This window comes from Capricornis sumatraensis, chromosome 2, assembly GCF_032405125.1.
Source record: "Capricornis sumatraensis isolate serow.1 chromosome 2, serow.2, whole genome shotgun sequence".
NCBI lineage: Eukaryota > Metazoa > Chordata > Mammalia > Artiodactyla > Bovidae > Capricornis > Capricornis sumatraensis.
In genome coordinates, this window is record NC_091070.1 from 116955649 (window position 1) to 116979557 (window position 23909).

At 60.0% G+C, this 23909-nt stretch overlaps 2 protein-coding genes across 3 annotated transcripts; both read right to left on the bottom strand.

Annotated features, from left to right (window-relative positions):
* Positions 1 to 102: 102 nt before the first annotated feature.
* Positions 103 to 15812, bottom strand: ZBTB7B (zinc finger and BTB domain containing 7B). Of its 2 annotated transcripts, none has more exons than XM_068964552.1 (4): positions 15760 to 15812; positions 15502 to 15602; positions 2708 to 3864; positions 103 to 2355 (listed from the first exon to the last, which is right to left on the bottom strand). In XM_068964552.1, the coding sequence occupies exons 3-4, from the start codon at positions 3856 to 3858 to the stop codon at positions 1890 to 1892; spliced, it is 1617 nt and encodes a 538-aa protein (XP_068820653.1). In that variant the 5' UTR covers positions 3859 to 3864; positions 15502 to 15602; positions 15760 to 15812; the 3' UTR covers positions 103 to 1889. The 2 variants fall into 2 exon arrangements, with proteins under 2 accessions (XP_068820653.1, XP_068820652.1); XM_068964551.1 differs by having other exon boundaries at positions 15777 to 15804.
* Positions 15813 to 23620: 7808 nt separating this feature from the next.
* LENEP (lens epithelial protein) lies at positions 23621 to 23806 on the bottom strand. Its single transcript, XM_068963590.1, has one exon. The coding sequence runs from the start codon at positions 23804 to 23806 to the stop codon at positions 23621 to 23623; it is 186 nt and encodes a 61-aa protein (XP_068819691.1).
* Positions 23807 to 23909: the final 103 nt, after the last annotated feature.

Below are 23909 nucleotides of genomic sequence, written 5' to 3' on the forward strand. Positions count from 1 at the left end.
TCCCATCTCTCATTTCCCCTCTCCTCCCCATCCCGCCCACCTACCTCCAAAATAAAGAAATCAAAGTTGGACACAAGCGTGAATCTTAAATTATTATTATTTCTTCCTGTCGCTTACACCCGAGGTGGGGGGCAAGGGAAGGGGAGGGCACAGGAGAGGGGGGACCGCCTCCCCCCTTAAGGCACTGAGTGGAGAAGCCGCAAGGGGGGGGGAGGCCACACTGTCCTCACTCCCCGGGGCTGGGCCCCCCATCACCTGAAATGCAAAGAGGAGGCCCAGAGCAACCTGGCCTCCCTCTACCCCAATATATTACATCATCACTTTTTAAATAGAGACAAGGACTGGTCCCGCTACCCCCTCCCTGTGACCCCCCCCACTATTGGGGGTACCTGGGCAGCTGTGCAAATGGGCATGGGGGTGCATGGGAGGGAGGGAGAGCACCGGGCCCCTGAACCTGCCCCTTTTAAGGAGGGGGGGGGCCGCCAGGCCAGGGAGGGGAAATAGTGCAAGGCAGAGCCCAGGCCCGAGCGGGGTCCAGCACCCAGCGAGGAGGCGGGGGAGATACCCCCACCCCCAGCAGAATTGGGTAGTTAAAAATCTGAAACTAGATTTCAACAAGACCAACAGAAAAGGCTATGTACAGAACGGGGGTGGATTCAATCCTAAGGGAAGAGTGAGGGAATTACTCTCCCCACCCCAACAGGGAGCCCTGGCAGGCAAGGGTCTGAGGGTAGGACTCCTTTCCCACAGGGCCGCAGCCCACTTTCCCTGGGGGCGGGCGAGCAGTTCCGCGCCCCGGCCTTGGCAAGGGGGCGCGGCTCACCCGCTGGGGTGGTGGAGGTGGAGAAGGCGGCTCCCTGGCAGTGGCCGCCAGGGGCGCTCGCCCGCGCAGGGCACAGCCGCCAGATGGCGCCGGCCAGCCCGTCCTCCGCCAGGCTCCCCGCCAGCCCCTCACCCGGTCCCACACCCAGCACCGCGCCAGCCCGGGGGCGGCGTGAGTCAGGGGCGGCAGCAGTGGTGGTGGCGGCTCGCACCTGGGCGGGGAGGAGGTGGGGAGGAGGAGAAGAGGGTAGGACACCGCCCGGCCCGCCCTGCCCTCTGGCCCCGGGGAGGGAGCGGCGGGAACAAGACATTCCCTGCCCGGGGACGCGGGAGGGGAGGGCCGGGGAGGAGAACCGGCAGCAGGCTCCCCTGGCTGGGCGGGGCCCTCCCGCTGCCCCCAGGGGCGGGCGAGCCAATCAGGCCACCCCGCCCCCTTCTCCAGGACCCCATGACTCAGCGCTGGGAGAAGGGCGGAGGGGGACTGGGATGGCTCCTTCCTTACAGGCCCAGTCCCCGTCCTCCAAGCTTTTACCTTGCTTTCCCCCACCTACCCATCCTTTGCCGCCCCCCTTTGCGTAATTCACTGCCAGGAAAAGGGAACAGAAACCAGGAAGGAGGGGTCTCGAAAGGGAGGGGCAGTCCTTCACCCCCTAACACAGCCAAAACCCCAAGGGGCATGGGGGTGGGGCAAGGCTTTGGTCCCAAGCCCCCCACCCCCTAGAAACCCGCATAGCCGAAGAGGGACCCCACAAATCAGAAATACATTATTGCTTCTACTCCCCAGGAGCAGCTGGGGACAGGGACCCCACCTTTACAATGGAGCTGTAAATATATACATAATATCATATGTATCACTCCGTGGGAGAGCACCCCAATCTGGGGAGACTCTGCCCCAAAACCTTCTCGGCTTGGAACTGGAATGAGGGCTCTGAGGGAAGGAGCCTATTTCCGATGCCAGGGAGACTCAGGGCCTGACCCCCAGCGCCGTCTCTGCTGTGTACACTCCCACTGCTTGGCATGGGCCTCCCCGGTCCCCGTGCTGCTCCAGCTCGGCCACTCGCCCCTCTTTAAGAGGTGTCCATGGCACCTTCAGCCTGAGGTGTGGCGGGTGCCCCCTCCTCCTCCTCGTCATCAGGGGGCCCTGGGGTGGAGTCTGGGGGCCCGGTAGGGGCGGACGTCTCCCAGAATCGAGCCAGAGACAGGCGGAAGGTGTCCAAGTGACCGTTGGAGAGGTCGAGGCCAGCAGGGGACGAGGCGGCGGCGGAGGGCGGGGGGTAGTGAGGGGGCGCATCGTCCTTGCGGCGCCGCCGGGTGCGCACCTCCAGGCAGTTCTGGCCCTTGAGGTGGCGCTGCAGGTGGTCCTCCTTGGCGAAAGCCTTGTGGCACAGGTGGCACTCGTAGGGCCGGTCCCCTGTGTGCAGGTGCATGTGGTTCTTGAGGTCGTAGCTGTGCAGGAAGCGGGCTGGGCAGTGTGAGCACGAGTAGGGGCGCTCTCCGGTGTGCTTCCGCATGTGGATCTTCAGCTTGTCGTTCCTGGCGCGGCAGGGAGAGGGCGAAGGGAGCCGTCACAGGGGGTCCCTGGGTCGCCAGTCCCGCCCCCTAGCACTCGTTCCCCTATTTCTACTCAGGGAGACCCTTGCTGACTTAGCCCCAGGTTAACCACCTGCCTCCAGCACAGTCAGATCTTTAAGGCCCCGGACCCACCTGCCTTGACTCTCTTTCTCCTGGTCTCTTGCCTCAGCCTGGGGACCACCCCACAGTCCCTCCAGGATCCTCTCCCTCCACACCCCCACATGGAAAGGGTCTCACAATCCCTTTCTCCCTTGCGCCACCCCCCACCCCCCACATGGCCCCTGCTGGGCCTCTTCCCCCCGCTGGTGCTCACCGGGTGAAACGGACACCGCAGACTTCACAGGCGAAGGGCTTCTCACCCGTATGGGTCCTCATGTGGCGTGGCAGTTTGCCCGCCCCGTGGATGATCTTGTGGCAGACTGGGCACTCCTGGGGCATCTGGGAGCGGCGTTTGCGCACTAGCTTGTCCTGGCTGTCCAGGCCTGGAGGCAGGGTGTCCTGGTGCAAGGAGCTGAGGTAGGCCATCAGGTCGGGATCGATGGCATCCTCGTCTGAGCCCAGCTCCTCTGGGGACAGCGGGGGCCCACCGCCCTGTGCCAGCCCGTAGGGCGGAGGGTACACCAGCTCCTCCTCTTCTTCCTCACCCTCGCAGGCCTCGTAGCTCAGGGGCCCCTCGGGGGGTGAGGCAGCCCCTGTGGGAGGGCTGTAGCTGTCTCCCAGCCCGCTGCCCACTCTGCTCGCCTCCTCCTCCTCCTCATAGGTGAAGGGATGGGTGGGCACCGTGGGCACCTCGGGCACCAGGTGGTTGGCCCGGGCCCCCTTGGTCTGCAGGAAAGCTTTGCGGGGCTTGCGGCTGCGGCGGGCAACAGGCCGAGGAGGCGGTGGCGGCGGCGGCGGGAGGGGTGCCTGTGGAGGGCTGTCGTCACCGTTGGGGACTCCCGAAGCTGAGGCGCTGGCTGTACAGGCGAAGGCTTCCAGGTACTGCCGCGCGCGCTCACAGTCGTCCTCGTCCGGGCTGGGCGCCTCTAGTCCGCTGCCCTGCAGAATCTCCATGCAGGCCGCGATGACACAGGGGATCTCCAGCAGCCGCGCGGCCTGCAGTACGGCTGGCATGTTGGCGCTGCTGGTGGTCAGGGTGGCTGTGTAGGCAAACTCGAGCAGGGCACCCAGTGCCTCCGGCCCCACGAAGTCCAACTCGCACACGCCGGCCCCTGCACCCCCAGCAGCTGTCCCACCGCCCCCAGCACCCGAGAGCGCGCCGCCACCACCCTCGGTGAAGAGCTTCTTGAAGTAGTGGCTGCAGGCAGCCAGCACAGCCCGGTGGGTGCGGTACTCCAGGCCCTGCGTCCGGATGGTGAGGTCACAGAGGTGGCCCAGCTGGCGCTGCTCATTGAGGCAGCTCAGGAGCTCACTGCTGTGGTCTGGGAATGGAATCCCGATCAGGTCATCCTCAGGGCTCCCCATCTTCTCCTGCGGAGTGAAGGAGAAGGGGAGGTTAGGAGCGCTCAGCCCTGCCAGGGCGCCCAGAGACGGAACACCAGCCCTGGCCATGAGCACAGGCCCTTCAAGTGCTTTACACCCATTTCATCTTCCATGACCTTCTAAAGTAACAATTATCCATTTCACAGGCAGGAACCTGAGGCGCAGACATGTGAAGTGACTTTCTGTGCTAAGTGCGGAACAGGTTCAAAGCCAGGCTGCGGCCGAGCCCTGTTCCTAACCACTGTGCAATGTTCTGCCTCAGTGAGTGCAAGAGCTCTGCCTTTCTGGCCTTTCCTAGAGACCCATCTGCTTCACCTGCCCCATTCCCATCCCTTTGGAAGAAGCACTGATCTGGGAGAAGGGATGCCTGTGTTCTGGTTCAGGCTTCATGAAGAACTGGCTGAAGGACTCTGGGTGCCTCTTGCAGCCAGCCTCAGGCATCTGAAAAGTGGGGTGACAGTCTCTGTGATGGAACCTCCTCTCATCCCAGAGAGAGGCCAATGAGAGAGTTCAGATTCACTTTGGGCCGAGGTCTGTTCACGGCAAGGTCAGGTGTTTTAGCTCACATTATCTCCCTAAAGCGTTTGGTGCACTATAAAACACTGCAAACCTGGGAGGTGGCTCCCCAGGACCCCACCTTCTTTCCCACCCACTAAAAGTTCATCTCCCCTTCTAGGTCTCCCCCTTGTAGAGGCCAAAAGGGAAACACAGCTCCCAGCATACCTCCCCCCACATCCTCCCCTCCCCCATGGGGCCAAGGAGCAGCCACCCTTTGCTGGGGTGTCGCTGGCGCTGGCGCGGGTGCTTCCTGCCCCGCACCGATAAGCATCGTCCCCACCCCTCCCCCCTGCCAATAGGCCAAGTTCCAGCCCTACCCCTCCTCCACCGGGCTGCCACTGCCAGCTCTCCCTCTCCATTCCTGGCCAGTCAGGAGAGCCCCCCTCTCCGGAAGACCTTCTTCCACCGTCTGTGCTAGCCTTTCCGAGGCACAGCCACAGACGGCACAGCGCTTCGGCAGTCCCAAGGCTGGTGGAGGGAGGCAGCTAGCAGAGTGAGTCTGGCCTGGAAGTGAGGAGATCAGCTTCTAATCCTGGCTCTGCTACTATCTTGCCGAATGACCTTGGCCAAGTCATTTCTCTCTGTGCTTCGGTCTCCTCATGGTACACAAGGAGCGGGAGGGGATGCAAGCCGCTCAGCCCTTCCACCCTGACGTTTGGTGGTCTGGAGCAACTGGAGACAGAGTTGAGGCCTGGAAAGAGCTGGGCTCTGGAGTCATCCAGGCTTGAGTTTGAATCCTCACTCTGCAGCTGATTAGCTCTGCGATCCTTAAACAAGTTGTTTAATCTCTGAACCTTCTTTTCTATAAACATCCCAGGTCTATAACATGGGATAACTCCACCTGATTCCTAGGGCTGTGGTGAAGGTTAAATGAGCCCGTGGGTGGCACAACGCCTAACACATAGTAGGGGCACAATAAAAGTTCTGGCCTTGGGAGGGAGAAACCAAGCCTCACCCGGAGGCAGACTGCGCTATACAGATGGTCTCTGCTGGGAGAAAGGTCTATCTCCCTCCGTCAAATCACTCAGGGGGAGTCTGGTTACTACTAGCTACATGACCCTGAACCAGTCACTTTCTTTCCCATTTCCTCATCTGCAAAATTAAAGGCTGACCGGATGATCCGTAGGGCAAGTCTCACTGACAGTTTGCCAGTCTTCTCTGCCACTCCCACCAACTGCTCAGTCTCGGCCACTGATGGGGAAGGGTTTTGAGGGGGCTGGAGGAGTCGAGGGCTACAGGTTTCCTTTTGAGGACACAAGAACTGCATCGTCTCTGCCTGCCTCCCCGTCTTCCCTATAGCATCCGGATGCCTGCGTGGAAGCCTTGAGTGAGCAGCACCCATGTGCTGGCTCATAAGCCACAGTCAGGCACCCTCAGATAGCCCACCCCTTCCCACCTTAAGTCCACAAATCACTTCTCTCCCTGAGGGCCAAGCAGTCTGGGAGCACTCCCAGTTTCCTTGGGTTTTCCCACCTGTACTTTACAAATAGTACAAGTGGCAAATGGCCCCAGGACTTAGGAACAAACAAAACCAGGTGGGCAGCAGCAGTGGCCACTCAAGTAGCAGTGGGCACCCTCCTGAGCCCAAAGTGAATCCTGTCCCTCCTGAGGGGGACGGGTGGGGCTGTCCTCCCTGTCCATTGGCCCGGGGCCGTGCACCCGCAGGCACGTGGCTCACCCTGTCCCTCTCCCTTCTTCCCTCCCACCCCACCCACTCCCGCTGCTTAAGCCCGCCTCCCTTCTCCCACCCCAGGGCCATCTCTGTGGCAACTTGGTGTGGCGGGGTTGCTGATTGGCTGACCCTGCTGTCAGGTCACAGGCTCAGGCTGGTTCACGATGCAGATCACACGGGGCTTGGGCAAGGGTAGGTGTTTAACCCCTAGGGCCTAACTCCAAAGCCCACGGCCACACGGTAGCAATGAAGGGAGAGAGAGGCAGAGGACCCATCTGGGAAGGGGAGGTGTTCCTATGGGTCTCTAGCTTCTGGGAAACTCCCCTAGCCCTTTCCCAGGGCTCTGGCACCCATGCTGACTTAGGTGCCACCTGGAGCTAGGCTGGTGCCAACCAGGCCAAGGGGGCACTTCAGGCCCCATCATCTGGGAGGGATTGATGGGGAGGAACTCGACCCTTCTTTCTGCCAGGGTGGGGCACTGATGCCAGGGTGCCCACCCCAACTTGGGCACCCTTCCCACCTCTATATCCCAGAGGGCCCAGCCCCCAGACGCCCATGAGGACGGCCCATCCCCACCCAGCCTGGCATGCCCCCTCTTGCTAAGACCTTGTGGGCATGGGCGTGTGTGGTGGTTGGTGGGGGGGCAGCTGTGCCAGGGAGCCAGGCAAGGTCTGTTTGCCTGGTAGGGGTAAGAACTGGGGGCCCCGCCCCATCTCTCCCCCCTTTCCCGTCACCCCCCCAGGCTCCCCTCACTGTCAGGCCTGCTAGACTGGCCAAGCCGGTGGGCAGCTCTCTTGAAACTGGGCCCTGAGTCAAGCTTGCCCCATCTTTGGTTGGGGGAAGACTTTGGGGATAGAACAGTATGGGAGGGGGCAAAGGTGGGAGCCCCTATCACCTACCCCTCAGTGCCCAAAGGCACCTCCCAAGGTGTGTCCACCACCAAGAAACCAAAAGGTAGAGGGCACTGGCCCTGGCACGGGAAGGAAAAGGAGGCTGAAAGTCTTTCCAGGTGCTGACCTCAGGCAGTGTCCAGTGAAGGGCTGGGGGAATACCAGGGCCAACACTGCCGGCCTGAGCCAGCTGAAGAGCTGGGATACGAGGCCCTGAATGGGGCAGCTGAGTAAAGCTGGCCCCCCTTCCCCACACCCTGGGGATTAGGGGAGTGAGGCTTAGTGTGGGGGGCAGCAGGCGGAAACAGGATTAGTGGCGGAGAAAATAGATATGGGCCTGAGACTCAGGCACACAGAGCACCCCCTCCTTAGGCTCAGAGGCCCCCACCTCCGGGCTCTGCCAGAGAGCCCGAGAGGGACCTGGCCAGCTTCTCCAGGTGTAGCAGCTTGGGGTGAGGATGAGGGCCAGGCTGTGATGCCTCCTGCCAGGGTGATGGAGAGGCCTGATGCTCTTCCCACCTTGGCTGGCCACCCTTCCCCCTTACTTCTTTCTCCTTTCTCCCCCCCAACCCCCACCCCAACTCCAGCCTCAGGTTCTCTTCCTGTTTTTTTGGAGCGAAGTTTGCACGAAGCCAGGGCTTTGGCCTGTGGCTGGACCAAGGGCGGGGGTGGGGAAATAGGACAGCCAGTCCAAAGTCCTCAGGGACCCAGGAATCCTAGCTCCCCAGCTTCTTCCACCCTTTCTTAGGGCCTCTGGGGCCCAGGGCTGAAGCCATCTGGACTGCCCAGTTGGAAAGGCGGGGTGAGAGGTGGAGGTGAATCCCCTGGAGGACTGGAAGGGCTTTGAAGGAGAGGCCCTCAGCCCAGGATGCCCCAGACATGCATGGAGCCTTTCGCTCCCCACCCAGCCCCTCCAAGCTTGTACATGCCTTCCCCATCCCCCATATGTCGCTTCCCCCTCCTAACCTCACCACCCCAGCACTCACACTTCCTGGGGGCCGAGGCGGGGAAGAGAGACCGCAAGCCACGAAGGGGGAAGGAGGCAAGGGGAGTTGGCTGCTTCCCGGTGCTGTGGGGGTTAAGCCTCTCCTCCCTCAAAATCCCCAATTCCTGGTGCTTCAGCGTTTGACAGGAGGGAGACCTCAGTGTTCCCCCACACTTTCTTTCCATGACACCAGCCCTAGTCCACAGCCTCTGAGATCGCATCAGGGGAAATCTGAGGGAGATAAAAGATGGCGGGGAAAGGAATGGGGCAACTCCGTCTTCCCTAGTCTTCCCCTCTTTTCCTTTGGGGACGCCTGCCCTCAGCCCCTCTCCACTCTTGGCCCCTTGCCTTGGCCTCTTTCTGTCTCCTTCCTGCCTTCTCGGACCCTTGTCTCCTCTCTCCGCGGCTCATCCTTTGCTTTCCTCCCTTCAGCCCTTGCAAGGCTCCTGCTTCCTCTCTCTCTACTGAGTCCTTAAGTCCCTAGGTCTCCAAGGAACCATCCCTACCTCTCCTTTCTTTTGGCTTTTGGTTCTCTCGCTCAGGCCTCTCCCACTTCCTCCATTTCACCCTACTCCAAGCATCTCTTCTCTTCTCCCCAGGCTGATGGTTGGATGCGGGTGGAGAGGGGCAGAGGAATCAAATTAAGAAATCGGGCCTGCCCTCCAAGGCCTGGTCTTGCCATGAGATGGTTGCATTTAGGCACCCACGACCCCATTCTGGATGAAGCACAGGACCAAAATCGGGGGGAACAGTTGGCGAAGATGGGTGGGGGGGTGTACAGTGAGAGCGGATGTGGGGTAGAGTTGGGGGACAGCCTAGGCCTCTCTGCCCGTCAGAGTTTCCAGCCCTGGAGCAGGTGGAGTTTCCCCAGAGGCTGCCCACCCAAGGCCAGGGAACCATGCGCCTGGACAGACCCTGGCCATCAGCACTCCCAGCAGGGGTCTGCCGGAGCAGCGCCAGATCCCCTGAGGGCCTGAGGAGACCTACAAGGTGCCAGGGTCTGCCCTGTGCCCACCCCCTCCCCCCTAGCCTAGAGTCCCCAGCTGCGTAACCGAGCCGGCTGGTAACCCCACACCCGCCAAGCCGCCGGCAGAAACCTGAGCCCCCCAGCCCCAGAGGACACCCCAGCCCAATCCCCGGAGCCCGGCTCCCTGCCAGCCTGTCCAACCTCCTGTCCTGGCCCAGCAGCCCCTCGGCTCCCGTAGGCCCCTTCTTCTGCTCTCCTGCCCTCCTACGTCCCTCGGACACAGAGGCTCCCCCACACTCCAGCCCCTCAGCCCCTCAGTTCCCTAAACCACCCCCTGTGAAAATTTGGACACCCTCTTCCTAGCCTGTTTTTCAGTCCCTCTCTGACCCTTGGCCAATTCTAGGCCTCCGAGCCTCCCCTGGGGCCTGATCTCCCAAGCCAGAGCGGGGCCTACTCACCTGAACGCTGAGGGGCCTTGCCGGCAACTCCTCCTGGCCCCTGGGGGGAACAGGTTGGGAGGGGTGGGGGAGGGCCTGGCTGGGGGGCAGGCAGGGTGGCTGTTCCCCGCTCCAGCTCCCTCCTTCAAAGGGGCCGCCCACGACTTGGCCCAGCCCCTCCCCCCTACAGCCTTAACCCTCTGGGTGCTGTCCCCCCTCCCCCCAGATGGAGGGAGGGGTTACCAGAGGCCTGGCAGCGTGGGAGAGGGCCTAGAGTCTCTGCCTGTGGTGCCCGAAGCCCCAGCGATACCCACCCCCGCCTGTCCTGACTCAGTCCTAAAAGGGGAAAAAGGTGAGCGGTAGGAAAGGCAGGAGCTGGGACGGTCCAGGAGGACAGAGGTGAGGAGGAGCAATGGGAGAGGCTGCTGGAGGTGGGACCGGGAGAAGGAAGGGGGGGGGAGGGGGCAGGAGGCAGCAGTGGCCAGAGAGGGAGGAGGGGGAGCCTGGACAGTCAGTGCCAGGGGTGACAGGTGCCCAGGTCCCAGCCCCTCAGGGCATGTGGACTAACAGGGGACCCCAGGGAGGCCCTTCAGACCCCCAGTGGGGCCCTCAGCACCCTTGGGAGCTGGCCGAATCTTCCCCACCCCGTACTGGGCTGGGGCCCTCAGGGGCTGGGCAAGGCAGCACCCCGCCCTCCCCATGCCTCACCCCAAACCCACTCACATACCACAGTTCCTTGCCCGGGCGCCAGCCCCTGCCAACCAGGCCAGGGGGCAGCACTTGTGCCAGCCCCCAGTGGCCAGGGGGATCAGGGGGATAGAGGTGGCCTGAGGTGGGGTGGACAGATGGGGGGAGCTGTGGGCACCGAAAGAGGAAGGAGCTGAGAGGGGGCATCTGCTGGGAAGCGCCTAGCCCCACCCCTTGCGTAAGCTGCTGCCACCCTGGCCGGTTGGGTGGGACCCGCCTGGGCCTGAGGGGCAACTCAGGAGGGCTCTGAGCCCAGAGGAGGGTGGACCACAAAGTTCCACTTAAACAACTCTGGGGGTCTCTTATTCCTGTAACGAGGCGGGCCCTAGGTCCCCCAGCCACTAGGCCATCCCATGTCCAGGGGGCACCACAGAAATGCCCCCTAAAATATCCCCTCCCCTTTCCCCCCAACAGCTGCTGGCTCAATGCCGCTGGCCTGCTGCCCCTCACCAGCTCCCGGCCCGGTTGGCACCTACCCACCAGGATGCTGGCAGTCCTGCCCTCCTCTCCCTCCTACCCCCCTGGCTCCCAGCGCCCCATGCCAACTGTGGGCCTGGGGTGGGGGAGGGTCACCCCTGTGCCTTGGTGCCAGCTAGGCGGGCCCAGGCCCCTAGGTCCTACAGATAAGGCCCAAGACCCTGTTCTCAAGCCATCTCCTCAAGAGGCAGTACACAGTTTAGGGCCTATACAAAGAGAGTCCAAGGGGGCTACGGACAGCTTGATGAACAGTTATTGAAGGTTCTACTCCCCAAGATGGGGGCCAGTGTCTCTCTGCTGCCAGGTGCTGGCCTCCCGGCAACCCCCTGCCCAAGCATTTGCTTGGGCACCAGAGTCCCTGCAATTCCTGATCACCCTAGTGCCCGCAGCCTGCCAGGGAGTGGGGTGGGGCTGCTCTCTGCCCTTTGATCCCTGTAAAGGGAGGGAACCAGCCTAGAGGGCACGGGGCAGGGAGGGAGTTCATGGGGCCCCTCCATTCCACCCCTGCCAGGGGCAGCAGGGCAGGGTGTGGGCATCTCTTGGGTGGAGCCCTAAGGTGAGAATGGGTAGCATGTCTCAGCTGGGGGTGGGGGGTGGGGTGGATGACAATCATGGATACATGGTGTCCTGGGGGAACAAGGTGATGAGGACAAGCTGGGGGGATCCAGCGGGTCCCCAGGTTCCAAGTCATCCCAGTCCACTTTTAGTCCCATCCAGAAAAATTCCAACTTAACCAAACTGAGAGATCAAGGAGGACTACAACTCCCAGTATGCACCACAATTGCTTTGCATGTACCTTGGGAGTTGTAGTTCCCTTGAGAAGCCCTGTGCTCTTGCCTTCCCCAGAGCCTCACTGCTGATGGGGTGGGGAAAGCAGAGCAGGGGATGGGAGGTGGTCATGAATCTCCAGGGGGACTGTGTTTAGAAGAGGTAAAAGGCAGGAGGTCTACCGTTGGGGGAGAGGACCCCTGCTCCCAGGCAAAGCGGGAGGAAAGGAGGAAGGAAGGAGGAGAGGATGTCTGTTGAAAGGGGCATATGGGTGGGGAGGAGCTGGGGGGGGGGGCGGTGGAAACAGGAAGGAAACTGAAGCCAGAGACATGAGGTCGAAAGTAAGGGCCTGGTGGAGCCCCACTCCGAGGCCGGCAGGGACTGGGAAGGCATTTCCCCCTGCCGGGCCTCGGGACCATTCTGGTGGCCTAGGGAGGCCTAAGAGGAATTAGTGATGTCAAGTAAAAAGTCAGTTGGCATGTTTGTGGGGGGGTCACTGGCTCCATTTACCTGCCACCAGCCCTCTTTTGTCTGGGGCACCGTCAGCCCCTGGATCTGGCACAAGTATTTCTGGCTGGAGAGCTCTGAAAGCTGACTCGGCTCTGTGATGCTAGCAAGCAGAGGAAGGGGTTGGGGAAGATTAGGGCCAGGCCTGATGAGTAGTATGGTGGAGAGAGATATATATAGGGTGAGACCCAGGGGTGAGGTCAAGAAATTCTGCTGGTAAATGTGGATTCCACCCTCTAGGGCTGAGGCCATGGCAACTGGGAGGCCTCAGTGAAGAGAGGGCTAAGATGCCAAGGAAGGCCACTAACCTCCCACCCACTCCAGGCTGTGGGACAGAATGAAGAGGGAACCATTTTCTGGTGTCCCTGTGGAATTTGCTAAAGGTAGCTTTTCCCCTTGTGTCCCATAGCCTGTGAACATTAAAGGTGGCAACTCAGGGGACCAGAGGGTAGCTGGGTGCCTTTACTTAGCGGGGGTGGAAGTCAGAAGTGGGCAGAGGCTCTGCTTCCAGGCCACTTTCTGTAGGCTCCCCAAGGTTCTGGGACAGATGTTTATAGGTCCCAGCCAAGACCTGGGTCTGCCTGGGTGGGGGATCTTTTCTGCCTCTCCAGGATCCGTGATGGTGGACAACAGTAGCTCTAACCCCTTCCCCCTAGTCCCCCAGGCCAGCCTTGGCGCCTGGCCACCTGTGTGTTGGCAGGACCGGTGGTGGTGGGGGGGCGGCGAGGCAACTTCAAACTGTCCGGGCAAAACGTCAAGTTTACTCACGAGTTTACTCAGCAGAAGGAGGGGGAAGAGGCCAGGGCGGGCACACCCCATGCCAGGGTCCTATCCCTCTGCCTGTCCCCACCTTCCTCCCCCACCCTCCTCTTCAGCCCTAGGCCAAAACAGGCATAGGCCCTAAGGCCTGGTAGCAGGGCAGTCTTAACTCTCTGAAGGTCAGGGAGCCAAGCAGGCTGGAGGCAGGAAGCCCCAAAGCAGTCCCAGAGGCTTCTATCAGAGGGCAGTGCCCTGCCTGGAGCCCAGTCACTACCCGTCTTGGGACCTCGGCTTTAGGCCAGAACTGGGTCTCTTAGCCACCAGGAAGGAGGCAGTACAGGCCAGGCCTCCTCTATCTGAGCAGTCCCCTGGGCAGTGACTTCTGACCCCAAATGCCCAGTCCTAGGCTGTGCCCCAGGCAGCATGATGCCATCTGGGCAGCCATAGGATCAGGGGCTGGTTCTCTCTGCCCTGGCTTGGGATGGGGGGCCAGCACCCTAGCTGACCTACTTCCCTTTCCTCCCCACCTGCTTTCATTCTCTGCTTCTCTCCCCCAGCCTTCACTGTCCCCACCCCAGAGGCGCTCCGCCCCCCATGCCCGCTGGGCCCCCCTCCCCCACCCTTCCCCAGGGTGCCAAGTGCAAGCACACAAAGGGCCCGATGGTGCATTGTTAGCCCAGCCCCCGCTGCCCGCCGCGCCCTCCCAGGGCAGGCACTAGGCCAAGGAGGAGCTGGGGGCCCTGGGTGCCAGGGGGCACCATGGGGAAGGGGAAAGAGGTCAGCACCTGTCTCCCAGTCACTGGGGTCCATGTCAGCCAGAGCTGAGCAGGGATGAGAGTGCCCCAGTGGAGCAGGCCTCCTTGACACCTGAGCCTAGTGGGCACTGCCTGCTTTCTTCCCCAGAGCCCCTTTTGGATGGTATTAACCCCTTCCTGACCCCTGTACTAAGGTTGAGGGGTGTGGTACCCAAGGGAGGGGACAGTGTCTGGGGGTGCCAGCAGGCTGCGTCGTGCCCACAGCAACCATGTAACAGAGGCACGCTGGGGGAGCCGGGGTCCCGGGGGCCAGGGACAGGCAGCACTGACAGAGATTTCTTCTTGTTTCATCAGCTGCTCCAGGGGGAGCCCCCTGCCCTTCTCCCCAGTCACCACCAAGGAGGAATACTAACTGCTACCCAAACTCAGTCACAAATATGTCCCTCTCCAGCCAGCACAATACTCCATATGCCCAGTCTCTCTGCCCAACCTGATGCCCACTCCATGCCAGCTCTCCCAGCAGTGCCAGACGGGTACAGGGGTGACCAAACCAGTTGGTGTGTGTGGGGGGAGCAGGAGGCAACCCCATAATCCTCCAGTCCTCACCCCCCCTACACACATGCACCTTCAGGGAAGAGAGAGTTCCTATCCCAGTTTAACCCCTCACTGCCCAATCTGGCTCCCCCAGAGCCTTGATAAACTGTCTCCCTCCTCCAGGAATAAGTTGAGGGAAGCGGGAATAGCTGCGCTGACTCATTCTCATTCTCAGCTGCAGCTCGGGGTCTTCACTGCTTTCGGGTGGGGGTCAATTCAAGAACGCCTTCCACCTGGCCCGGAAGCCAGGACAGCCTGCTGGTCTCCCCCTCTCCCCAGCACCCACTTCCGGTGTCCCAAACTAGGTCAGCAGCGCTCGTTTCCTGTGGGTCAGCTAGCACCCGCGCCTCTGCCCCTCCCCTGCTCCGGACCCAGGCTCCCTGCCCCCCCCCCCCAGGGCGCCCCGAGGTCTCACCACGTCTCAGCCGCCCTTTGATACGTGGGGGTTGTGCGGGGCGGGGGGCAGGGGACCCGCCCTCTCTCCAAACACCAGCAGGGCCGGGGCGCCTGGGCAGGCACGTGTCCGGGCACAACCCGCTGCCCACGCCGCCCCCCCACTCCCGGCCCCCCCTCGCTCTGGCCGGGACACGTCGCTCTCTTACTTCGGGTGGGGTGGGAGGAGAGAGAGAAAACTGGAAATTGAAAGCAGCGCCCCCCACCCCTTTGAATGGCAGCCCTCTGCCAGCCGCGCTCAGACTAGGTCCTACAACAACACAGTAGCGACCCCCACTCCGGGTAGGGGCAGGTGCGCCAGCGCCGGTGGGGGACGGACGATAGGTAGGATTCTTCCTAGTCGCCCACACTCGCTCTTGGGTTCTGGGGGCAGGAGCTGGCTTTGAAAAGGTGGCGGCGGTACTGGAGCCCGAACGAAGAGAGTGGGATTGAGGGGCGGCGGAGAGAGGGGTCGTTCTGTATCGCTCGGAGGTCGTCGCTGAACCCCACTACCGGCGAGAGAGCGCGGCTGTGGAAGCGCAAGAAACCAAATAGTCCAGCCGGTAACTTTCCCCCAAGCCGCGGCTCCTCCTGTGCTCCCCCCACCCCCCATGCAACTGGCCCGAGTCCAACCCACCGCGCCAGGGGGCGCGGAGGAGGTGGGGGGAGCGTTGTCCTAGTTAGAGTCCGTCAGCGTTTCCATTCCCTCAACTCGGTCGGGTCGGGGGTCTACCTCTAAAGTCACGAAGGAGACTAGGGGAGCGCTGGGCGCCGCCTCGCCCTCTCTCCATCCCGGAGCCGCCAGTCTGTCTGATCCCAGAAGTGCATAGAAAGTTTCTGGGGACCCTCCGCCCTGGGTTGGGGGAGGCTGTAGTTCCATCTCTACCTTTCCTCCCCGTTAAAATCAATTCCCAAGACCCGGAGTGTTGGGAAGGCACAGGAAAGGGGAGTGGTGGGAATCTGGTCTGCATGCGCGCGTGTGTGGGGGGGTCCCACTTACAGGACAGACGAAGGACACTGCAGTAATCTCGGGTATGGGGGACCCCTAGCCAGGAGGCAAAAGTGGGGTACACTCACCTCTCCGCCTTTGGGTCCGCTGGCTGGAGCTGCTGAGGCTCCGGGTGTGGGGAGAAGCGCGTCCCCCGCCAGGCCCGGGGGCTTGGGGCCCTGCTCCGGTCCTGGTCAGAAGGCCGCGGTCAGTGGCTCGCCGCTCTCTGCTGGGGGGCTCCTCCTCCGCAGCCCTCTGCCTCCTCCTGCCGCCCGCCCCCCCTCGGCCGCCGAGAACCGTACATTCACCTGGCTCCCACCCGCCCCCCCCCTCAGGGCCCGCCTCACCTGTCCTGCTGTCTCACCTGTCCTCCTGCTTGCTTTCCCCCCATCCCTCCCCTCCCTCCCCCCGCCCCCTGCCACCCCCCAAACTCCCCCTCCCAACCCTTAGCAACACCCTCTGTCACTTCCTGGTTTTTCACCCGCCCCCCCAGGCCCCCCTCCCTCCGCCCAATAAGGACATAAACTTCAACCCCTTGGTCCAGCCAGTCTCTGCAGGGCGCAGATGGATCCCTCCCTCCTTTTTCGCTCTTTTCTTCCAAGCTCTTACTTTGCACTCTGAGCTTTTCTCACCCTCCTCTTTTCCCTCCTTTCCTTGTCTCTCTCTTTCTCCCTTCACCTGCCGCGGTCCCGTTCCCCCTCCCTCTCCGCTTTTCTCTCTCTCTCTTTCTAGCCCCTATCTCTCCCAGTCCACCTTAACTCGAGCTCCGCCCTCGACCCCCATCCAGCCCTCCGCCGCAACTCCGCCCCGCCCCCTGCACTCCACCGCCCTGTCCGCCCATTGGCCTGAACACCCGCCCATCCCAAGTGGGTCCCGCCTTGCGTTGGGCCAGGGAGGGGGCGGAGCCGAGGGGGCTGGCCTGAAACCTGGAGGAGGGGAAGAGGAGGGGGCAGTGTCCGCAGCGGCCGGGGAACCGAGCACCGCCCCCGCCCCCCCGAAGGGCTCTCACTTCTCTAAGAGGGTCTTCTGTAGGGTCAGCACCTCCGGAGGGAAGGGTATGAGGAGGTCGAAAAATAGGCTAGGTGGGGGTGAGGCAGGGACTTAGGGGGTTGAGGGAGGGGGTCCCGTGAGGGGCTATAATCAGGTCAGGGCCCCTGGAGGTAGGGGGAGGGGAGCCACCCGGCCATCAACTCCACTTCTACGCCCCACCCCCAACCCCCTTAGAAGGAGCGGGGGAGATGAGGCTGCATGCACCCTGCCTCCCTCCCCACGCGTGACGGCGCCCCGCGGGGAGGGAACGGCGCCCTGGGCAAGCAGCCTCTGCGCTCCAGCCGGTGCCCGCTGCGGCCTTGGCATTGTCGAAGGGGAGGGGCCAGGTCCGTGAGGGGGGAGGGGGAGGAACGCTCAAGCTCCTGCTCCCCGCCTCCATCCTGCTGTGCCATAAGTGGAGAAACTGAGTCTCTGCCGAGAGACATCTGGACTTGGATTCGCTCAGAGACCCAAAAGGCGAGGGGGACCTGAGTGTTTTACGATGTATATGTAGGTTTAGGGGGATCGAGATATGTGCTTCAGTGCCCCTCAACTGAGGAAGGTAGCCCGTTTGGGTCGCTTCCAACTGGGCCTGCGGCGCTACGTACCCCAAAGAGTCCCTCCCACTAGTGTAAAACTGATTCAAATCCGGCTATCGCGGGCCAGGTTCCGCTCCCCGCGGCCTGCCGGGCCGAACCGGGTCGAGCTCGCTTTCTCCAACCCCAGCCCCCTCCGCAGGGGGCCTCCCTCCCTTTTCAGCAGGTGGCTCCGCGGGACACCAGCTCAACCTGTTGGACCACAATAGGCGGCGCCAGGGGGGCCCTGGCCCTCACCCGGGCTGACCCGGGATCCCCGCGCAGGGGGAGGGGCGGAGTGCTGGTCCCTCCCTCCCTCTCCCTCCGGCCGTGACTCAGCCTCGGGGCCGCTGCCCTGCTCCCCAGCCAGGGGCGGAAAGTGTGAGGCGCCCCTGAGGGCCTAGGCCAAACCAAACAGCCCCCCACCCCAGACATTATCTCACTGTAGAATTGGGGGGGCTCTAGGAAGGAGGGGGTAGCAGCAGCAGGAACGGGGCGCTCCCGATAGGTAATCCGCTCCGGGTTTTCTTATCGTCCCTGTCCCCCATGGGTCCCGAGGCTGGTCACTGCTCCGGGTTTTCTTCTCGGCCCCGCCGGACAGATTCTGGTTCGTCAGGGCCCGGAGCCGGTGGCGTCCAGGCCAGGGTTTTCCCCTCCCTCCTCCAGCTCGGGGTCGCGCTAGACTGGAGAAGGGCTGTGCCAGGGGCAAGGCGACAGTGCCAGAAGCACAAGTGAAATGGAGAGGGGGCTGCTTCGGGCTGGAGAGGGCATGGAAAGTGGCTCGGGGAGGGCAGAGCCAGAGCCTCTAGAAGCAACAGAAAGGAAAGGCGCCTTGGCATCAGCCCTTAGGTATAGAAAAATGAACAGCGGCCTCGCCATGTCCCCCGTTCCTGGGGGTCGCGCCAGGCGTCTTGTTGGACCCTACCTGGATCTTTTAGCAGCCAGAATGCATTTCCCACTTGAGTCTGGACAGTCCTGGAACCCCTTGTTAGTTTTTTAGTGACCACCTCTCCCCGCCCCCCCCCCCGCCCCGCTCCGCCCCCAACACACACATTCTCGGCTCCCTTCCTCGCTCAAAGGGTGGAACCCCCAACTTGAAATTCCTGCCGAACCCCCAACTCCAAGCCTTACCTCGCCAAACAACTGCGGCTATTTCAGCCAATAAAAGCTGACTGGGCCCCCCGCCCCCTCCCACGAAACCCCCGAGGCCTGCGACCACCCCTGCCCAGCTACTAGGCCTGTACTGGAACCGAGAACTGGAGGGCAAGTGTGGGATCTCCAAGGGGCTTCCTGGGGATCTGGGCACTTCCAAAATCCACACTTTCAGACATATATTTTCAGGCAACCAACTAGACCTAAATTTGGGGGGCAAATTAGCAGGAGGTCTGTAAATACCCGGAGGATGAAGTGGTTGACCAAAGAGAAGGATGAATGTCCAGGTCTGCCTGGAGTTAACCCCCTTTTTAAGGGGAACTGCACAACCTGGGGTTGGGGCCACGTGCGCCAAGGAGCAGCTGCAAGGGACCTGGATACTTGCAGAGCCCGAAAAAGAGAGTACTTCTGACGGGAAGAAAGGCAAAACTGGGCCTGGGCGGGGTACTGAGAGAGTGGGTCTAAGGGCCTGTTTTGGAATGTGGAGGGGCTGAGCTGGAAGCGGAGCTTCAGCCTGCGCCAGGCGCCCACCTCTTCCCCACTCTCCGCCTTCCCCAGGCTGCCTCCGCTTCCCTCGAAAAACCCGCCGCCCAGGAAACCGCTGGGGGCGCTCAGACCGCAGCCCCGGCGCCCCCACCGTGACCGCCCAACCCACCTGAAGGGACCGTGGCTGCCAGGGTTGCCCCCCTCCCGCCGACTCCCCCCACACCTGCGGGCTGCTCTATTTATAACTCGGCGCCTATTCCGGGCCTCTGGGCGGGAGCGCGCTGCCGCGCAGCGCTAATCGTCGCCGGGATCTCTGCGCCCCCCAGGGCAGGGGGAGATAAATTTAGCCTCAGGAAGTTCGGGGAAACATTTTCCAAAACTCCACGTCCCAGAGAAGGCAAAACAGAACCGCCTTGCCCTCAGTTTCCTCTCTCCAGCCGCCAGGCGGCGCAGGTCCCCCGGCTTCTCGAGCCGGGTCGCTGTCTTGAAGCTGGGGTAGGCAAAGAATTGAGAGCGAACGACCTAAGAGCACGAAGGGGCGCCCGTCAGAGGAGACAGAGAATGGCCAGAAAAATGGATATGCCCCTAAGGTTGGCAAAGACGGGAGTAGACAGCTTCAGCTGGGAGTAACTAGAAAGGACTTCTGCCTTTTGAAGGGGAAATAACTCATGTGCAAACGAGATGCAAATAGGGATGCAAATAAGAGCCGATGCCCTTGGAGGTCGGCGCTCCGGCGCCAGTGAAACAACTGCCACACTGCCTTCTGCCCGGCTTTCAGTGTTGCTGGGAAAACGCGGGACTCTCCCAAGAGCATCACTATAATATCTAGTTAATTGCGCACGGCTCCTCAGACCGCTTTTCTCGATCCCTCTCCACCTACTTTCTTCACACCATTGAGGGTCATGCCCGAGGTAATCAGCTGGGAATCCTGGTTATGAATAAGGCCGCTTTTCCTCCGCATGCTGCCGTATTTGGGGAGTCACTTCCAGTTCTGCCAGTTCAGTTCTTCGAGTTCCGACGAGGAAACTGAGATAGAGTGAGGAAAACTGACCTCACCCGAAGCACCAGTGCAGGTACAAAGCCGGTACTGGTAAAAACGCTTCCTAGGTGACGCAGTGGTAAAGAACCCGCCTACCAACGCAGGAGAAGCCAGAGACGTGGGTTCCATTCCTGGGTCGGGAAGATCCTCTGGAGTAGGGAATGGCAACCCACTCCAGTATTCTTGCCCGGAAAATTCCATGGACAGAGGAGCCTGGCGGGTTACAGTCCATAGTTTCCCAAAGAATCAGACAGGACTGGACACCGCGGCTTTACCTTTTACCCCTTCAGTTCTGCCTGACTTTCCTCACTTTACCGGCCTAGTCCTCTACCCCTTGTTGCCACTAGGGGGTCCCGGGGGTGGGGGACGGTGGGTAGAAGAGCTCTTACCCATTCCTCCCTGTCTTGGTCTTCCCTATCTATCTTCCTTTATCCCTCCCCTCATCCCCCTCCAGTGAGTTCTGGAGAGAGTGGTTTGGACATTCAAAACCGGAGCTTATTCTAAATGGGAAGAGAACACTACAGGGAAACTGCCACTCACTTTTCCTTCTAGACCAGTAGGGAGTCTCCTGGCTCTGTGGCTGACATGGAAAGGGCATAGCTGGGCCTCCCAAATGCCCCCAGTAGGAAATGAAGAACGAGGGGAGCTTAGGGTTGAGGTCAAGCGGGAGATCACGGAGTGGGTGTAGACTAGAGTTGATTGTCCCCTCCACCCTTTTGCTTTCCTGGCCCTGCCGCCCAGGCCACTTAGACCACCATCCCAAGCATGGGTTCAGGAGAGGAAGGCAGGCTAATTGAGAGAGGCTCTGAATTTGAGATGAAAAAAATCTGGGTTCACCAAATGACTACCCTACTGCAGAGTGCTGTTTGTGCGACTTTGGAAGGGTCACCTCAGCTCTCCGGGCTTGTTCCTTCATGTAAAGATATGATAATTACGCTTGTCCTACCTACTTTTGAAGTGGACTTTTGGAAGGCTCAGAGCACTCTAGCTGAACCGGGCTTTTGGAATGGTGTATGAGGGTTTTGTCATCCTCCCCATCTCTCTCTCCAGTCTTTCCCCTTTCAGAGCTCTGACACTCTCTTCCCAGCTCTGACACTCTCCCTGGGCTACTGGCAGTCACTGCTTGTCTCCCTCCTTCAGCTCCTACCACGGGCCACAGCCCTGGGCCCTGCCTTCCTCTACCTACCACTTCCCCAGGGGCCCTTGCCAGACATCCCCTCCTCTGGCAAAGTCAGAAGGCTCAGACTTTAGGATCCACCGCCAGCACTGCTGCAGCTTGGTGGGAGTGAGGTCTAAGGAAGGAAAAGGAGGCAGACTTCTCCAGCTCAAGTGAGGCCATGGCTGGAGCCTGCCAAGCAGGGTGCAGACTACAGTGGGGAAAGGGAACTCCAAATTCAGAGGCGAAGGCGAATTCTTTATCCACCTCTACCACTAACCTCTCTCTGGGTGGATTCAGGACCTTCTCACTGCTGGGCCCTGGGGCCCTGGAGACACCAGGGAAGAACACTGACCATTTTGTGGATGTGGGGCTGCCAGGGATAGGCAATAACCTTGATTTGGAGTACTATAGAGTACCATGCTACCATAAAAAAGAATGGACAGGCCATAAGTATACTGGTATGCCATCCTTTACAAGGTATGTGAAGCAAAAACAGCAAGGTGCCGAGCGGGGTGTAGAGTATGTTATTAACTAGAAGGACAAATATACGCAGAATGCAGCCACTTCTCTCCACTGCTATGGCTGTGAGCCTGCTATAAGCCACCAACACATCTGGCTCCAACTGTGCCCATTATCTCCTAAGAGGTCTCTACTGTTCTACCCTTGGTCCCCTAAAGGCTATTCTCAACCCAGCGCCAGTGTGAACCTTTTAAATAAAAAAAATCAGTTCATGCTCAGCTGCCTGCACCAGTTCCTTATTTCACTCAGCATACAATCTGAAATTGTTACCATGGTCTACTAGGCTTGCTCCAACCCCCATCCCTATCTCAACTTTCTCTTTTTCCATAGCACCTATCACCTAATAACATCAGTGTGCTTGTTTTTATATTTTCTGTCTCTACCCACCAGCACCTAAGCTCTGTACGTACAGGGATCTGTTTTATTCTCTGCTGTATTCAAAGCAGCCAGAATGGCATATAGCAGATGCTCAATAATATATGTTAAATGAATGAATGAATCTTTTGCCATTTGCAACAGCATGGTTGAATCTGGAGGGTATTATGCTTAATGAAATAAGTCAGAGAGAGAAAGACAAACATGGTATGTTATCACTCACATGTGGAATCTAAAAAACAAAATGAATGAATATAAGATATAGAGAACAAACTAGTGGTTACTAGTGGAGAGGGAAGGGGGAGAGACAAGTTAGATCTAGGGGATTAAGAGGTACAAACTACTATGTATAAAACAAATACGCTACAAATGTATTTTGTACAGCACAGGGAATATAGCCAATATTTTATAATAACTTTAAATGGAGTATAATCTATAAAAATTTTGAATCACTGTGCTATACACCTGAAACGAATATAATATTGTAAGTCAACTATACATTAATTTAAAGAATTAAAAAAAAAATGCTGTCCAAGAAACAGGTCACCATGGTTACCTCTGGGGAGGAAAGCTAGGGGATAAAGAATTATCAAAGTTCTTTACTCTAGGCATATGTTACTTTGACAAACAAAGAAAAAGAAAACAAGCCCAGGGGAAAAGGAATTAACTAAGAAGTCTGAGGAAGAGCTGGTCCCTGGCAGCTGGAGAGGGTCACATATACCACCTCCAGGCCAGTGTCCCAGGATAGAATGGGGGAAAGGCATAACTGGGCCCGAGAGAATGCTGGCTAGAGATCCGAGGGACACTTTGGCTGGCTCTGAGGTTGTGGGGGTCTGAGTGGGCATGTCAGTAGGCAGGTGCAAGATGATGTAAATAACTGGTGTGTACTGATCCCAGGGAGTGATTTAGGGAGAGCATGTGTTGGTGGCTGCCAAGGGGAAGCGAAGAGTCAATTCTGCTCATTCTGGCTGTGTCCTGTGCATTGTCATAAGCCTGCAGGACAGCTTTCTCTTGCAGCTTTGTGTGTGAGCTAGAGGAGCAGGGCCTGATCTCTGTAAGCTGGGAACTAGTACCAGCTCAGCGCTTTCCCCAAGATCTTCAGGGGCAGGGAGGTGGCTAGATCAGGTCTTCTATTTAGGTTCCCAGCCTTACATGGAGGGCCTCATAAAGACCCCACCCAAGCTAGACTCCTCCTTTTCTACACGTTGGGAGGAACCTGGCCTTTCCACCCAACGCCCTCCCCACCCAGGCACCAGTGAGTCAGGAAACCTGGCTTTCAGTCTTTCTATCCAGGACAACCTCCTTTCCTCCCTGGGTCCCAAACTGTTGCGGTGCTGACTTTTTCTGATTCCCCTGTAGACATTTAGAACTTTCGGTCTCAAGGCCTATTTATTATACATATAGTTCAGTGATTCTCAAACAAAGAGACTGGGGGCAGGCCATTCCTGGTATTGGGAGGGTATGGTAAGATCAGCCATCTGCGCCAGTAGGCTCCCCGAGCCAGACTTGGAGGAGCGCCAGGTCCTGCTGCAGTCTGACTGGGGTCCTAGCCAGCAGGCCAAGCTCCTGTGTACCAGAGGTGCGCTGGAGGTGGGGGCTGGGAACGGAGGCCCAGAGATGAGGCAGGTCTGACAGATGGCACAAACTGGAACCAGGATAGCACTTCACTCGCTGTTTGTGGCCCATCCTTGGTCAAGCACAGCTGGCTCCGGGAGTCTTGATGGATGCTGGACTGGGTGCTAAAAAAAGAATGGGAAGCTGAGAGGTAGGCTCTGCCACAGAAGTTGCAGCCATGCCTCCTGTCTGCCCTACCCTGCCCACCTGAGTGATGCCCGCCATGGTGCCTGTGGAGTGGAGGCAGGTCTCGGCCACCATTAATCCAGCAGCTCCTTGATACACCAGCAGCAGAGGAGGAGGTAGGCCATTTCCTTCAGGGTCCGCTGCAGGCCCTCCCACCCTGTGCCCATCTTCATAATGGGAACCCGAAGTCCAGTGTCTCGCAGGACCCCTCCGAGGGAGAAGGGCAGGGCCTGGGCTAGGGGCTGTGTCCGGGGCTGCATGTAGGCTGCAGCTGAGGAAGGGTGTGGTAGCTGTGTCTGGTGCCTTTTATCATCATTGTCCCCACCCCCTTCAGACCTCATGACTGTGGGCACAAGGGCCCCA

Bases quoted from the DNA above. Each gene is read 5' to 3' on its own strand.
- LENEP (XM_068963590.1), bottom strand. From the start codon at position 23,806: ATGCAGCCCCGGACACAGCCCCTAGCCCAGGCCCTGCCCTTCTCCCTC.
- ZBTB7B (XM_068964552.1), bottom strand. From the start codon at position 3,858: ATGGGGAGCCCTGAGGATGACCTGATCGGGATTCCATTCCCAGACCAC. The intron at 2,356-2,707 runs GTGAGCACCAGC...CTGCCGCGCCAG, and splicing joins TGCGGTGTCCGTTTCACCCG to GAACGACAAGCTGAAGATCC.